General features: G+C 36.9%; 1 protein-coding gene across 2 annotated transcripts in view; it reads right to left on the reverse strand.

Annotated features, from left to right (window-relative positions):
• Window positions 1-14,515, reverse strand: part of LOC149011932 (protein FIP1-like) — a 40,763-nt gene extending 26,248 nt beyond the window's left edge. For both annotated transcript variants that reach the window (XM_089163975.1, XM_089163976.1), the window contains exons 1-6: window positions 14,352-14,515; window positions 13,317-13,404; window positions 13,045-13,153; window positions 11,169-11,218; window positions 3,503-3,569; window positions 1,003-1,075 (exon numbers count right to left, since the gene is read on the reverse strand). In XM_089163975.1, coding sequence (XP_089020101.1) covers window positions 1,003-1,075; window positions 3,503-3,569; window positions 11,169-11,218; window positions 13,045-13,153; window positions 13,317-13,404; window positions 14,352-14,407 — 443 coding nt within the window. In that variant the 5' untranslated portion in view covers window positions 14,408-14,515. The remainder of the gene's footprint in view (window positions 1-1,002; window positions 1,076-3,502; window positions 3,570-11,168; window positions 11,219-13,044; window positions 13,154-13,316; window positions 13,405-14,351) is intronic.
• Between the last annotated feature and the right edge of the window lie 3,178 nt (window positions 14,516-17,693).

Genomic DNA, 17,693 nt, shown 5'->3' on the forward strand with positions numbered 1-17,693 from the left:
AGCCTATTTGGTTAGTGATTTCACCTCACTACCTTAAGAGAAGACTCCCAGGGTTGAAGATTTTATCCCTAACAAGTCTACATTACAAGTTCTGTTTGAGAATGGTCAGAAAGAGCTGCTACTCACATGTTCTTTCCTCTACATCACTATCAAATTTGAGGATGAACTTTTCCTAGCTGGGGAGAGTTGATGCAGAATAAGCCCATATGTTATGGTCTTATAGGCTAAGCTTAAGCACTGGTCTAGTTCACACATCCCAAAGTCAATAAAAGGAGTGTAATGTGAAAATAACTCCATGGTCAAAACAAGCTTTACTTTGTCAAGAGTTGATTAGCTGGTTGTAAGTTGATTGTTTTTTGTCTTTAGAGTGACTGTGTAAAGGAACTTACTTGAGAGGGTTCATAACCTCACCCATGATGAAACTTGAAGTTGCCATTTGAACCTTGTTCCTGTGGAATTCCCTTATGTTTAATCAAGATAGGTGGTCTTTGGTCCAAGGGATCCACCTTGCAGTGTAAAGCCAAGGTGTTGCTTTGTGTTATTAGTTTCTCATTACTTTCTTCAATTAGAGTCCTAACCCATTTCAGCCTACATCTAAATACCTTTATTCCCCTCCTTCATCCTAAGTTGTATCACACTTTCAACTTTCTAAAATTGTCCCTTCTTGTAAACTCTACTCTGTCCAGCAGACCTAATACAGTACAATATATTGACAGAATTTCTAAACCTACTTGCTGATTTCAGACCCTCTTTTAGGCTAGGATAAGCCTTCAATCTTGTCCTACAATAAGCCAATCCCATTCAGTTGGAATAAGGTAAGTAGTCATTGTTCTAGCTGTTTCTGGAATTTGAGCGTCTAGAAAATAAATAATGAAATAATAAGACGTCAAAAGTAACAACAAAATGAACAATTCAATTAAGGCTCAAAGCAAATGTATGGTGCATATAATATGAAAATCTATAATAATTGAGAACTCAGAAATAACAAAATGCACTAACTACCTCAGCACTGTAGAAATAGAAAGGATATTGATTTGGGGTTCCCACACCATGACCAATAGCATTGCAGCAGTTCCTAGTCAAATAAACAGGTCCAAATTAAAGAATCAAAACATTATCTTCTCTTGGATATCATGTCTACATAAAAATTATCTCAATAGATTGCAGTCCATATATTTTGCACGATTAGCCAAAATATAAACCTAATCAATAAGTAATGTTTGTAAATGTAGACCAACATTGATGTTATTCAACATTCCATAATGTGCTTAATGGGGCCCACTCTGGTGTATGGTCGCTAGATTGGGCCAGCCTAGTATGGGATAGGTTAAGGTGCTAGACTCAACTCATTCCATAAGCTTCAGAATTAGATCTAATACATGTGAGAAGGGTTCATTTCTTTTAATAAAATACAAATAAAATAAAAATAAGAGGCATTTCGGAACTCCACAAAGTTTCATAGTAGTAAACTAGTAATTTGAACTTGAACATCGTCCATTGGTGATTAAGGATCAACCAGGATATCAATAAAATAACTAATCACTAATACAACAGGAAAAAAATATCATCAGGAGTAGAAATGCAACTGATCCTTTAAAGACCAGTCATAGGTTTTTGAAACCCAAGAGAATAATTATAGCTTGTTCTTTAAGAAGCTCCAAAATTGGGGCATATCACCCTAGGTCAAATTTTATATAAAATTTGGGGTTAAAGTCCAAGCTTCAACAGATCAGACAATGCACTTGAAAAGGAGAAATAAGATCCCAAAACAAACGACCGTGATGTGCTGAGCTGATAGGAAAATCTATCCATGGAAAACCAACACCAATCTTACCCTAAACAAGGTATTGAATGCAGTAGAGGAACTGCTCTTCAATGGATTCAAAGAATCTAATCAGATCCAATCTTCTGCAAAAGTATAAGCATGACAGGAATCCATTGATTAGATCAGAAATATGAAGTCTTCCCTATGTTATGGTTGATCAGAATAATAGAAACACAAATTCTTCATTAGGCAATACGACTCTTAACACCTCTAACCTAGCTAAAGCCTAAAACCCACTCACAATAAGAAGCTGAAACCTAACTGTAACAGGAAAAGGTACAGATGAGAAATAAAACCCACTACCAACCCACGCTATTGTGGCACACTGGTGCAGTAGCCTTAGCCTGGCTGGACCAGCATGACCTACTTTGGAAACCCAAACAAAGGACTGCTCCTAAACCAGTTTTCTGGTCTGGGAACAGCTGGATTTGTAATATTTTGTTAACCATATTGTGGATTTGTGGGCAGATTATCTAGTCTCTTAGGTAGTTTCCTTCTCTCAAAAGCATAGACTATTATTGCTAGTTCCTGTTTAAAGTTATTTCCATTCTAGCTAGTTTCTATCTTATACAAGATTGCAAGGCTTACAGCCTATTTAATCTGGTTACTGTAGCAGGTACTCAATTTTGAAGTGAGATTATTGAAGTTTGCCGCTGTTGAAGCTTACAAGAGTGTGTGTTTTCCTTCCCTTTTGTGGGGGGGGGGGGGGGGGGGGGGGGGGGGGGGGGGGGGGGGGGTGCCATTAGGAATAAAAAGCTAGTTTTAAGACATGGCAAAGAATAAGGAGGTAGGAGAGTGTTGCTAAGTTTTCCCTTCCCCATTTTCTTCCTAGTCATCTACCATTTCTCTTTGAAGCCCGCCATAGCAGATCACCTACAAGGTCTGCACTACATCCTCCAACAAAAATAACTGTAATATAAATAGTATCTAATAACTTCTCAAAATTGCAACTAGATAAATTCAAAATAGGTTAGAAGACTCTAGCTTGCTGACTTAATGACCTGGAAGTTAGTCGTGCAACTGTACTAAACTCCACCCAAAAGGCTGGCTCCGATACTAATGGCCTAGCTGGCTTGATGGGCCTTCTTCCTTTCTCCTCATTCGAGTTTCATCACACTTCTGAGCAGATTTATAGTTCTTCATGTTTCGTCATTTGTTCATTGGAAGGATCAGAAAGATTTAAGGAGTCCTTGGAAGTTACCAGACCACCTAAGAGCCCTTGGATTTATCACGCAACATCAGAGAAACTTGGCCTATCACTTCACTGGATGTCTACCCAATTACAAGCAGACTCAACTACTACTATAGTTAAAGACCTAGCTAAACAGGTAATATATTAGATCATGTATAGCTGCATGGTGGCCTATTCCTTTGTAGAACAATTGTGATTGATACCTAGATTAACTATAGCTCAACAGTGATTACTGATCCTGATTTCTTCAATGTTCTTTTCCTTTCAGTAAATGCTTAAATATTCAATAAGAAAGTGTGAAAATTTGAAAACATAATTAATGTCCAAAATATCCTCCCAAATCTTGAATCTCTTTCCACATATCTGACTTCCATGTTAGTTTAATTCTACTATTTGCACCTGTAAAAGTTTGATACCATCAACCCATGCTTGCAATAATGAGTTGTCTAAGTAAGGACCACGGAACAGTACAAAAAATAACTCACCATAAGAAACTGTGGCAAAAGGAAGACGAACAATGTGCTTCAACTTCTGGCTGAAAATGTAGTAACCCTACATGTAAAAAATGCACATTTCATGCTTAAATTCACAAAACTCAACCAAGGTTCACTTATTACTTGCTTCAATTTTCAACAACTAGAAGATAAACAAGAGTTTGTACCAAAGGATAAAATATTTGGCAACCACCACACAAAAGAAAAGCCTTTACTACAGAAAGATATTAAAATTCACATTTTTCAACACAAAATTTGTAATAAAAACACATGGAAGAACCAGTTATAAACAAGAGTAGCTACATTAGCCTGTTATTATCCTTCAGATGCTCAAGCTCTAAGCTTAAACCCAAGTTACCAACTACTTGGGTTTTGGCCACACAAAGATGAAGACAGCAGAATTTGAGTTTAGTCTGAACAAAAGCAGATCGGGCTATAGGTTCAAAATGAATGGTGCCTAAAAAACAATACATATGGATACATGAGTGACACAGACAGACTTCACATGTGGATTCACGAAAGAAAGTTTTAAGGGAAGCATTAGACACCTTGCTGTTGAGTTGAGGCTTAACCAAAATGCCAAAACATTGTTCATGTGAAAAGTGTCACAACCCCTTGTTTGCCCAGCTGGGAATAATACCAGGGGAACTTGTTGGACCCAGGACAAGATTGTATCGGGGGTTTTAAAAGTTCCATTTTGTTTCTATTTTAGATTATTCTCTTAGATATTTTGTGGTTATCTGTTAAGCAATCGTAGCTCAGTTTAATTTCTAAATTCAGATTAAGGGTGTCTATTAGTACAGAATCAGAATTTGGTACAGTATCAGTACCGTACCAAATTTCAATACCGAAAACGTACCATACCAAATTTATACAATACGCTATGAAAATGATATTTGCAAAAACGGTACAGTATGTTCTTGTACGAAATCTGTGCGCGAAATACAGCATATGGTACGGTATAATTTCAGTAAGAAAGAACCCATTCTTTTCCATGTCTCGTCCTCCATAGGTGATCGCCTCCCGAATCAGCCCTTTAGTTGTTGGATTCATCATTGTCGATCAATTAAGGTCAGAGTAGAAAGCAAGTAGAACTTGGGAGATGAATCCACAAATATCAAACCCAAAAACAGATGCACAGAAACCATACCTATTGAGGTGGAATGAATATGTTTTCAACCCCTCTGACAATTTTCCTGTAAGATACGAAACTAGAATTGAAGAAAAATGGAAGAAAATAATTAGAAGACTAAAATGATTGACTAGACCAAAAGGAAGAAGACCAAGTTAGTCACTGATATACATTAGTAGTTGAAATCGAAGACGAAAAGCCAAACAGACGAAAACAAATATACCTGCTGGCTAATTGCAACTGGTAGTTGACAAGAATGGATGATGGTGGGAATTGATACTATCAATTTGGTGCTTCTACTTTAATCACCAAAGAAGAAGAGTCGAAGAGAGTCAAAAGACAAAGACGAAGTCACAAAGAAATAGGGTAAAACTTAGCCTTAAGTCTTATAAGTTTTTACTGGAAAATTACAGAAATAACCCCAATTTTGTACAGTATTCGGTTTTGTTATGGTACACATTGTCGATACGGTAATTCGGTACGGTTTCAATACATACCTTACCATACCGAATTGCTAAATTCAGTTTCGGTACATACCATACCAAATTTTGAACGGTGAGGTTCGGTACAGTTTAAACGGCATGGTTTCAGTACACAATTGACACCCTTACAATATTCTATTTATGAACATACATCATTAGGGGGCAACTTAAGAGCTTGTAAACATTTATAGGCAGGAATTGCTTGCCTTGTAAGTAATAGACAATGCTATTTTTACAAAAGAAGGGAGGCAAATTAAACATAGGAACTTAAACCTACTTTTCAAAGCCTGAACTAAGGGTGTCAATTATGTACCGAAACCATTTACTGATACCAAAACCGAGCCATTTTAAACTATACCAAATTGCACCGTTCAAAATTTGGTATGATATGCATTGAAACTTAATTTAGCAATTCTGTACGATACAGTATCGTTTCAAATACCATACCGTCAGTATGTACTAAAACTGTACCGACGGTATCTACCATAACAAAACCAAATACTATACCAAATTAGGGTTATTTCTGTAATTTCTCAGTTAAAACTTACAAGCTCTAAGGCTAAGTTTTACCCTATTTCTCTATGACTTTGTATTCGCTAAGTTTTACCCTATTTCTTTGTGACTTTGCCTTCGTCTCTTGACTCTCTTCGACTCTTTGTCTTTGGTGGCCGAAGCAGAAGCACCAGATTGATAGCATCGATTCCCACCATCATCCATTCCTCCCTACTACCAGTTGCAATTAGCCAACGGGTATATTCATCTTCAGTTTCATCCATTGATGTATATCAGTGACTAACTTGGTCTTCTTTGTCTTATTATGGTCAATCATTTCAGTCTTCTGGTTATTTTCTTCCATTTTTCTTCGACTCTGGTGTATTTTGCAAGATAATTGTCTGAGGGATTAAGAACATATTCATTCCACCTCAACAATTATGGTTTTTTTGCATCTGTTTTTGGGATTAATATTGTGGACTCATCTCCCAAGTTTTACCTGGTTTTTGCTCTAACCTTAATTCACAACAACGAGGAATCCAATGGCTTAGGGGTTGATTCGGAAGGTGATTACTGGTGGAGGACAAGACATGGAGAAGAATGGGTTCTTTTGTACCAAAATTATACCATACCATGTATTGTATTTACACCATTTTTTCGCACAAACTTCGGACCGAAACCATACAGCACCGTTTTTGCAAATACCCTTTTTCATATCGTACCATATTTATTTTGGTTTTCGGTATTGAATTTCGGTACGGTATACCATACCGAATTACCATACTGATTGACACCCTTAGAATATTGCTTCAGCATTACTACTGTCCGGGTGAGAGGATGCAGCACTAAGAGAACCAAAACCCAATTCCCATCTATTTATTTTCTTCTACTTACAGTCAATGCCTTGCCTGCTGGTTCTATAAGGGAGCGTACCGCTACTGCTGCTAACCTGCCATACCAGTAAACACCTGATGACAACCTTGATCAACAACAAATACTGCTGCTTTCGGTTACAGCAACAGCTGAGTGCCTAAAGCTCCTATGCTCACTTTCTCCATCAAAAGCTGCTGCACTTAGAAAACTCCAGAATTCAGCAACCTGTTACCCCTTTTGTGATCATATTCAGGGAGTCTTGAGCAGGGGTGGACCTATGCACCCCCCTTCCCAACCAATTTTTTTAAAATTTTCTTTTTTCTTTTTTCCTCTTCCGACATGTGAAATATCATCATTTGCCCCCCCCCCCCCCAACAACAAAAAAAATGTTGGATATAGTTTTTAAATGTTAAGATGATGGGTATTAGGTCATTCTCCATAATTTAAAATTAAAATCCTATTTTTGAGGAAGAAGCAGTTGAAATTCCATTAGAAACTAACTCCTCAATCCCTAAAGTTCCTTCCTATTTATTCTCTCCTCTATATTTCCTATTTATTCTCTCCTCTTTCCTTTCCGATTTTTTCTCTCTTCCTTCACATGCTCAGGGAAAACTTGAAAAAGCTCAACTTTAAGAGTTCATTCCTATATCTTCTCCACAATCAGGTATTCTCCCTCTTTCTGAATTTATGATTTTTTTCTCTCTCTTCCTCTTTTTTTTTCATTATTCTTTTTATTTGATTTTATATTGTATCTCTTTCTCGAATTTTTCTGTTATTTTTTTATTTTACTTTATATTATGAATGGAGTATCTCACATTCGTTTGGTTTGCATGTAGCCTTTACTGTTGAAATCATGTGCATTTTTTTCCTGTAATGTTGATTTTGTAAGATTTTTTTTCTTGAAAGAAAACATTCATCAAAAATAAAGAGTTATTCTATATCATTTTTATTTTTTTTGGGGTTAATGATCGTCATGCTTTAATTTACCTATATTTGGTAAGGGTAAAAATGTCATTATCAATAATTTACCTGTATTTTTAATATTTGTGGACCCACATCCAAATATGACAAAATAATCCGGACTGTCATTGCCCCCCCCCCCCAAAATACTGGATCATGGCTCCTCCCCTGGTCTTGAGGATGCATCCTGCTCTTCATTAAACTATTCTTCGTCTACCAAACTGCCAGCCAGATTGATTCAAGATTCAAAAACCCAGACTCAACCAGCCAAAAAACCAATGTGGAAACCAGGGAGTTTTTTCAGTCAATTCGAGGTAGTGGTTTCAAGGCCCAGAAATGGTTGTTTTTTATTTGATTTTCTCCGTACACCCTATTTCAATATCAAAACACAATGCATCAACTACTTCCACGCATACACACACACACACACACAAAACCTCAAAAATAATGCTTGTGGTTTTCACCAAATTAAACTGTATAGTATTTCATGTCAATCAGTCCCTAATCTTTTATCTGCGTTAACTAATAGAATTTATCTACCAAATTACCCCAAATAATATTTATTTATCAAACATAAAAACTGCGATGCACCACCATTTCAGTCCCTCCTTTCTTTATTTTCAACCACTACCCTACCACTACCACTTCAACAACCCCACCACCACTTCCCTTATGTCTTTCTTCATCCTCTGGTTTAGAAGTCTACCCAGCAGGTTTCACATCAATGTCCATGGATGTGAAGCTACTCTATGAAAATTCTCAAAAGTTGGTGAGCTTTACCCAATTTCCCTTTCTTCTGGTTCAATATTCAACATGTAATTTGATAACAGGATGTCTGACGCAACCATAACTAAGGCCCCGTGGGGAGGATATATCTACATCTCCACATTTTCTGATTTTACTAATAAACGAGGAACAACCAGTAACGGAATTTTCAGAAACATGGATATGCCTCACTCTGCTGCTCAGCAGGGCTAGGTACTTGCATAACAATCTGGGTCACTTTTAGTTTTCAATTCTAGAATCTAAATTGCTGGGATTCAGTGGGCAATTTTGCTCTAGAGAGCTGTCAATGTATCATGGAGCTCCTTTTTCCTCCAGTAATGGAAGGTCCTCTGATCATCTCCCAAGAGGGGCCCAGAACACAAAATTTTGGCAATCCACATGAAAAATTCAGTAGGTGATGATACAAAACCAGCATCAAATTGGACTTTTCTCCCTTGAAATCAACCCAGGGTTGATTGATGTGGGTATTGGCACTTTGTACCATAGGTTTACATGGCCATGAGCCAATTCTGTGGTCTAAAAGTACAGTATCTATGTTAGGGACAAAAATAAGTTTAGTTAATTAAAAAAATGATCGAACTATGTAAACTCTGTGCAACTTAGGTTACAAGGACAGAATAGTCTTTTTATTATTTTTTAATTTCAGTTTTATGTGTTCAAGTCCCAAATCTATAAGAAGTCCTAGGTCTAATATGTATTTAAGTTCTTTTCTTTTAGAAACTCCTTCAGTATTCCACAAGTTGTGAAGCTGTAGCCTATTTATACCCCCTTGAGGGAAGATTAAACACCCTTAAAAACTATATGAAATTTCAACTTTGCTGCCCAGTTCTACTGTCTCTTTACTGTTCTCAACCTTTGGTAAGGTATCACCAAGGTGTTTGACAAAAGGTTTTTTGTGAAGTCAAGCAAGGCTCCCTCATTCAGTCATTTTCTGTGAATTTCAACCCCACACAATCCATTCCATCTCCTCCACAAATCAGACGAAGCTTCCCCATCTAGGTCTCGAGCAGCCAGAACCCAATTGCCCTTCTCATATCATCTTTTCTTTTATTTATTTGAATTTGGACTACGTAAGACACCCAAATTTCTACCCCAATCCAACCATCAAGTGTGTCCAAAACTTTAGGCAGATCAACCACCAACTGAAGTGACCTTCTAATTGACCCACTCTGAGTAGCCAATTTCACGAAATAAATATTTTCTTGAATTTTCATACTCCTGAGACCCCCTAATACAAGAAACCCAATAACTTCCATTTAAACCAAACCTGTCAAGCCTGGAGGACATATCCCTATATCAGTGCCCACATTTCCTCCAAGTTTTAGCCCATTCTAACACCTATGGACTCAAGTTCCCCATCTCAAAGAATTCATCCCACATCTCACACAAACTAACCCTTGGCCTCAAACCCTTTGAAACCTAAACTTTTCCCCTTAAAACCAAACCTAGCCACCCCATATGAGATTAATAGGAGCTTTCACATAGACTAGCTACATCCTTTACCATTGATTTCTTTGAAGTATAGCCCTTATCACAAAAATCCCCCCATAAACCCATACCAGAATTCAAAAAAACCATTTCGTGAACCCATTTGAGTTGATTCTCTTAAGAGATCTTGTACCTGGCCTCATTCATCTGAGGCTACATCAGGTGAGTTGAACCCAGACACCCTTTGTGATTTCTCTATATTTCTTTTGCTATTGAATTATGAATTCGACTAATCTGGAAAAGGAATTCTTTCTGGAAGGAGATGTTCTTCAAACCCTTTTTAAGATTCCCCATTAAATTTTCAATACCAATGCAAGGTTGAAAATCTTGGCATAGATTGCTCTTTAACGAGTACTTTATTCGAAACTGTAATGACATCTCATCTAAGATGTAGAGGTCATCAAATCTTTCTATTACCATATCCAGCTTTATCTGTAAGGACTGGCTAACGGAATTTTAATTGTTGAAATATTTCAAATTGAAGCAACATTTTAATTACTTGACCAATAAATACATTATTTTCATGAAACCAACTCAAAATTGAAATTTAATTAATACTAAATCAGACCTTAAATGATATCTGGCATAAATAAGTGCCTATCTCAGCTTTAAGCCAGCTTCCCTCAAGTTTTGATTGAAATAAGTACTTCTATATATTGGCAAAAAGAAGTGTTTCTCCTAGTTTTGAGCCAGATTTCCTCAAATTCTGATAGGGTTAAGTGAATTTATATGGCTATTGATGTCGAAACTCGTGGCATTACCGAAATATGGCTGAAACCAGTCAAGTTGGATTGAAGTAGGGTGAATTTAATTGATCTCCATCTCAGAATCAGTAACCTTCTATTTTGAATGTTGATTTCTAGCATCAAGCCTTCTCCATATCACAACTAAAAGCCATCAGAACTAGCTGATTTTTGAAGCATTAGATTCCTTCCACAGCACCTCCACTCAGTTGACGTTTGGTGAAATTCATTTGGCTCGTTTGGTTCTTATTCACCAAGTTACTAATTCTGATTTGTTCCTATTTCTACAATCTGATGCAACTTATTGCTATTCCTACTGTAGGATGCTCCTTTGTAAAGTTAATGTAGTCCTAGACTTGAATAGCCAAACCAGAATTGTTTGCCAAATGATGAACCAGTTCAGGGTTAATACAGCGTGCACCAGAATACATCTTAGGATTTCTTAATACACTCCGCACTACAATGTGAAGATTGTCATCTTTCATTATACACAATATCTTATTAACTTGCATTGTGCTATTCAATGTTGGTCATGAAAGTCAATAAGCCCAAAAAAAAATTCGCTGGAGAATTTAATCCAATCTAAAAAGGTGTTGTTCCTAGAATTCTCCACCGCATGTTTTGGAACAGCAAGTTTGCCTTTTTGGTCTTAATGAGAGAAGCTCCAGCATGTTGTTGTTGAATAAGGCAATGGAAATTACCTGCAAGCGCACTTTCTGGACTTGGTACACAAGATACTGTTGAAAGATGCCTGAAATCATAATCAAACATGAATAATACTAAGAACAAATTTCACCCAATAGCAGCAGCCCCACTTAGTGGGTGGAAGGCATTATAAATCAACAAAGAAGTTATGCTCATAGAATCACACAGAAGCTATTTGTGGTACTAAATCTCTTAGTTTGCCCAATAGGGACCCCATTGTATTTGTTTGCTAATTAATTAATAAAAACTCTGACCACTACTGATAGCATAAATGAGGTAAATTATGAGTGGCACCAACAAGTGTTAGCTTGAGGGAAAATGGTTTGAGATAGTCTGGACATGTAGTACACAGGTCATTTAAAATGAAAAAGATAGACATGATGAATTAAAGGAATTAAAAGAAGAAATGAGATGCTGAAAAAGAATGCATATGAGTGGCAAGAGAAGATGCAAATGGCTCCAGATTAAAGAAAGAACGAATTTAAGTAGAGCAAAATGCAATTCATATAGCCAACTTCGTTTAACTGGATAAGACAATTTATATAATCAGCAGCAATTCTGTGACTTTTGAATCAGAAGTATGCCATAGGTTGCTGCCATAAGACAATACAAAATTATCAAAAAATATTTTAGCTCAGACATGGCAAGAAATTTTTATGTCCATGCTGAGAAAATAATAATCCAAAACAAAGGACCCCCTAGGTGAATGTAACAACTAAGTTATGCAATACCCACAAATGACAGCTTCTTCTTTTTTTCTTTTTTTTTTGTGGGGGGGGGGGGGGCTGCCGAAATACAGCTGAAAAGAAATAAAAAATGAAAGTTAATAAAGAAAGGAAATTTCAAGCACAGATTTAACCATATGGACTCCCTACAATAAACATATAGAAAGTAGAGTACATGTGTGCATGACTTGAATCCATGCCAATACTTTTCTTAAGATTATATGGCACAATACCTCAAACCTATGGAAGCACATCTTTCGGGTTAGAATCCCTTTGACATTTAGAGGTTAAGACCTTGAGGTGACTATTTATGGTATTCTTGTTAGATAATAGTGTTACCTAGTTCTTAGGGGCCTTGTAATATCTAAGTACTAAAGCCAATTATCATGTGTCAGAAAGCCAGGTCCAAAAGTTGCAGAGATAGGGCTCACAACAAAATCATAGCGAGCGTCACCTTGCAATCGGCAAAAAATCTACCGTGCCAAATTAATAGGGTTTGGCAAAGTCAAGATAACATGAAATATTCTGTCTCTTGACCACCAATAGCAAGTGGTCTACGATTAGCTCGACCACCAAGGGTGAATATTTACTCAACCTCTCCATTGGGCTCATCCGTTGCTTGGTGAGGGATGAAAGACAAAGAAAGGGAACAAGGGGTTTATGATCAGAGAAAGGAATGTGGCGTGGTTGGTGTCTCACAGGAACAATGGGGGAACCAAAGGGGGGACAACCTAGGTTAATTCAAAGATATGAAGAGGGTTGCTCTAGTGGCCAGCATGTCTCATTTTGGGAAAATGAAGATTTCATGGGAAAGTTACTGTTTTCACAGGGTTAAAATCTCCTTGTATAAAGGATTTTCACCAAAATTTCTTACTTTTGGAAAGTCAAAATAGTCATTTCAGGAAAAAAAAACCATAAAAGGAACAACATATTTAATTTTGACCAGTCTTCCTGGAATTTGTTTTTCTCGATTGTGCTTTCCACAGAACAAATGGGAACAACAAATTTTACATAGGAGACAACACGGACACCCAAAAAACAAACCTATGATGGAACAGAACCATATAACTGAGTAGATTTTTCCTTGAGCAATTAAACCACATGCAAGAACAAAAAGAATGCTAAATACAAAGGTCCAGAAAATAACCTGTAATTATCAAAAGAAGAGCATTGCAACTGCAAAGCAATGACGGAATCAATCTTCGTATGGGGATAAATATCCATGGAGCTGCTATGGCAATGATAGCATAACCTGACTGGAGATAGAAGAAAAAGTCAGTAATTAATTTTTTCCTTCAAATCAAAAATCAAATAAAATAACTAATATCTGACATATCTATCAAAATGAAATACAAGGACTGGAGATGAATGAATGACACACAAAAAATTGTAGTTTCTCAAACAACAACTTGTACTTGCCAATAAAACGCAGTATAAAATACTCCCAAGGATTCTTGTAGGCTTCCTATGACCATATAAAGGAGCTTCATGCAGTATATCAACGAACCTAGGGTAACAAAGATTCTCATCAGTTTTTCAGTAACCAATGCAACAAAGCAAAATTTTCAGATGAAATGAATCAAACTATCATTATAGTGGAAAGATAACAGGAAAATGTAGTATCAGAGTTGCCGTTTCTTCTAACATGCAACTTCATGGCTTAAATGCAAACTGTGATGCAACAAAGATAAGACCCAGGAGGGAAGATAAGAGGAAAATGTAGCTTAATGTAAAGAATCACAATGTTGAAAAAAGCGAACAAGTGATGCATAAATTAACACATCACCAAAATCAAACTCCACAGTTCTTTGAAAATAAATCTAGACGGCTGTAAGAGATAATAATATAGATCTATAACATGAGTTTTAAGTATCCATTACAATTTTGAGCTCAATAAGGGAATTGATGGACCAACTGATCAAGTGAAAAATTAAAAAGACAGAGACCCAGTATAAAATACTCCCAATGATTCTTGTAGGCTTCCTATGACCATATAAAGGAGCTTCATGCACTATATCAATAAACCTAAACAAAGATTCTCATCACTTCATCAGTAACCAATGCAACAACTTGGGGCATATGTACCAACAATTTTCAGACGCAATGATCAATCAAACAATCATTATAGCGGAAAGATAAACAGGAAAATGTGGCTTAAGAGTTGCTGTTTCTTCTAACACGCAACTTCATGGCTGAAATGTAACTGTGCTGCAACAAAGATCGCACCCGGAGAAAGGATAACAGGAAAATGTAGCTTAAATGTAAAAAAGCGAACAAGTGGTGCAGAAATTCACAAATCACCAAAGATCAAATTCCGCAGTTCTTCCAGAATAAATCCAGACGGCTTCAAAAGATAATAAATTGAGTTTTAAGTACCGGTTACGAATTTTGAGCTCTAAAAGGGAATTGATGGAGCAATTGATCAAGAGAAAAACGAAAAAGACAGAGACTTACAAACTATTTTCCTCCGGGCTAATGGTTGCAGACGAACCGTGTCTATCGTGTGACATTTTCTGTTTACACGGAAAAACAAAGAGAATTAAGCCATTTCGTTATTGCTTCTTCATTTGATAGCAATCGCTGAGACGCAGACGGATTCATTATTTTTTCTTTTTTTTAACCCAAAAGAGAAGAAAAAAAAAAAAAAAGAAAGCTTTTTTGTGTTTTGGAAAGTATATAAAAATTAAAAATTAAAAAAATGTTGCTGTTTGGAGTAGTAGTGGGGTGGAAAAAGTAAAATGAACCACTGTTATTTCTAATAGTGGGGTGACAAAGAATAAGATAAACTGTTGTTATTTACATTAGTGAGGTGGAAAAAATAAACATGTGAATTCCAATAAGAGTAAGAGGAAAATAAAATAAATAGATTTTGTAAAAAAATGTAAAATATAAGTCTCACTTTTATTTTTTATTTTTTTTGGTAAGCCAGTACTTCATTCATTAAAGAAATAAAAGTACATACACACAGCTGCATGAAAACACAAAGTTCACACTGAACCAAGAAGCGGAAAGTGACCAAACTGTCATACATGCAATAGATAGGGTCATCATGAGTAAGGGATGGGTCAAGCCCAATATACCCTTAGAAATAACGCTGCAACAAATACAGCACCAAATAAGCACTAGCACCCACATAGGGGAACAAAATACGTTCCTCAAAGGCGAACACATAACACGCCTCAAGGGCGGACAGACAACACGCCTTAAGGGCGGACACAAAAATCGTTTGGTTGTCGCAGTGGTAACATCAAAAGTGCGGAGGAGGGTCAGACCTGCCATCCGGCTCCGTCGTAAAGGCGTTCAAGCTTGCCGCAGAAAGACTTGTATCCAAATTTGGAGTTTATCGGCGGTGTTCACCAACGATCGCTGCAACCAAAGAAATTTTTTGTTATTTAAAAAATTGAAGAAAGGGAAAAATAAGTACTGCAACCAGGGAGAGAGAATGGCCGGAAAAACAAAACAGATCGAAGCCAAAAACTACAGATCTGATTGTCCGAGCAAAAAGCAAGAGGCGGGAGGCGGAGACAAAGACGAGTGGTGGAAGAGACCGGAGAGGCAGGAGGCGGAGACCGGAGAAGCGGGAGCGGAGAAACGGGGACGAGAGGAAGAAAGCGACTGATCGGAGATGGAGAAGAAGAAAAAGCGAGTGAGATGGAGAAGAAAAATAGAGAGGCGGAGAGAGCAGATAGGGAAGATGAGAGAGATCAGCGATGAGAAGGGCTCGGAAAACAGATCAAAGTGAAGTTCTGATCTCGTTTTCGAAACCAGAGAAAATGAAGAAAAAGAAGAAAAAAAATTCCGGTCAGATGTAAGCAAAGGAGGGAGGGGAAGAAGGTGGGAAGAGGAGGAGAGGAGGAGAAAAGAGAAACGGAGGCGGAGAGACTGATACTGCAAAGGCTGAGTCTCTCCGCCTCAACCGGTAGGATGGTGGAGGGAGTTCAACGTCGACAGCGGCTAGGGTTTTTTCTCTACGTCTCACTTTTATTATATCTCACATTTTTTCACAAAAATTTTCACACCGTCCCACCTATTTAGTAGAACGTAAAAAAAAAAGGATAGGAAAAGTAATAAGCCATGTGCAAAACTTTATTTATAAGTCTCTACCCAAGACTTTGGCCATTGACTTTAAAATGGAAATAAACTTTTTTTTTCTTGTTAATTCTTCTTATAAATAAATAAGAGAATATTTTGGGGGGAAAATTATAGTAAAAACCATCATGTTAGCTAGTTCTTGACACTCCCCTCTCCTTTCTTCTTCTTTTCCCTTTGAAAGTTGATAATGGTTTTGAGGGTAAAGGAAACCAGTTTAAGAATTTTGAAAATAGAATAAATTTTGAGCCATTATTTAATCCCATCACTTTAATAGTTGATTTTTTTATTGTTTTTATCATAAAACAATGCATTTTTTAAAGATAGTTTGAAGAGTTACAACTCGGCATCCAACCGTGGCCAATGTTTGTAGAGTTAGTTACTAGGCTATTACTATTTATAATACTAGTAAAGGTTTTGTAGGAGGGTGGGGGATTTAAAGTTGTAAAACAAAGCACAATTTGCCTCAAGTAGAATTTTCACCAAGAGTGGTGTATAAATAAAAGGTCAAGCAGACTAATCTAGTTTGGATAGTAACTTTCCTGTTGTTGGTTGATTGCATCATATTTCCTTGATGCTAATCTGTAGTTTTTTTGCTACTTGTAATCCTTACCAAATTGCCATGAGTGTAGCCTCTAATTCATCAGCTTCAGTTGTTCTTCTATTGCCTAAGGTTATGATGTCAGCTTCCCTAGCGACCCCCACACTCCAGCCAGCTTTTTTTAGAGATTAGTGATATACCCCCTACACACAATAAAGTTGATAAGTTAAAAGTGTAATTCACATATAAATCATTACTATCTTGAGTTATAGAGAGGTGTCAAGAGTTTGTCTCTTCTACCATTTCTAACACTCCTTTTTCCAAATTCAAACTAGCTATCCATCTACTAAAATTATTGAGAATCCTACATGCGCAAGCACTGGCCCCGTCAGCGGAGCCCCACCGGAGGCCTAGTATAGTCCACAGAAGCCGGTAGCACTCATCCCTATTTTGGTGTAATATTGTTTTTCAATATCTTTATGTGCAAGGAACATTATTCCTTTAAAGTGAGCATTTGATTAAGTCATTATAATTGACCAGAAAAGAAAAAAAAATCATTATAAAACTATAAAAGTACTTTCAAACTATTATAAAGCTTTATTTAGCATAATTTATATGTATAACTTACTTATGCAACAATAAGAAGTCTTGTTCTAACTAAATGGATTCAACTATATATATATTTTTGTCTTCTAATTAGTTTTGTTTGAGATTATGCTAGATATAAGGTCTAAGCTATGCACATCCTTTCTCACAACTTTTCTTAAGATTAGTTTAATTATATTTAGGTGTAGATGTAAGGAGAGACAGAGGGAGCGAATGATGAATTAAGGAGATGTTGGGCGTCAGATTTTAGATGTTGTGTGGCCTTCGCTCCGCTTGGATTCGGGCTGGTTGACGATCTTGGGCGACGATGAGAACAAAGAGGTGTTCATGGAGAAAAGAAGCACAGACACCAACGCCACTATTGGGGTCACTAGGATGCTTCTTGCACTTTGTTTATCTTATAATACCCAAATCCCTGTTTACCGGCATTGAAGTTTCAGAAGAATCTAAAGGAAGACCTTGGGGCTGGCCCTCTTACCTTGTCTTCTCAGATTTGTTTGCCACAAAGATTTGGAAAAGTTGAGAAATATTGGATTTTATGAGAACTTGAGATTTAGTTG

The sequence above is a fragment of the Hakea prostrata genome, chromosome 7 (assembly GCF_041222555.1).
Source record: "Hakea prostrata isolate BN-2017 chromosome 7, UWA_Hpros_2, whole genome shotgun sequence".
In the NCBI taxonomy this organism is placed as follows: domain Eukaryota; kingdom Viridiplantae; phylum Streptophyta; class Magnoliopsida; order Proteales; family Proteaceae; genus Hakea; species Hakea prostrata.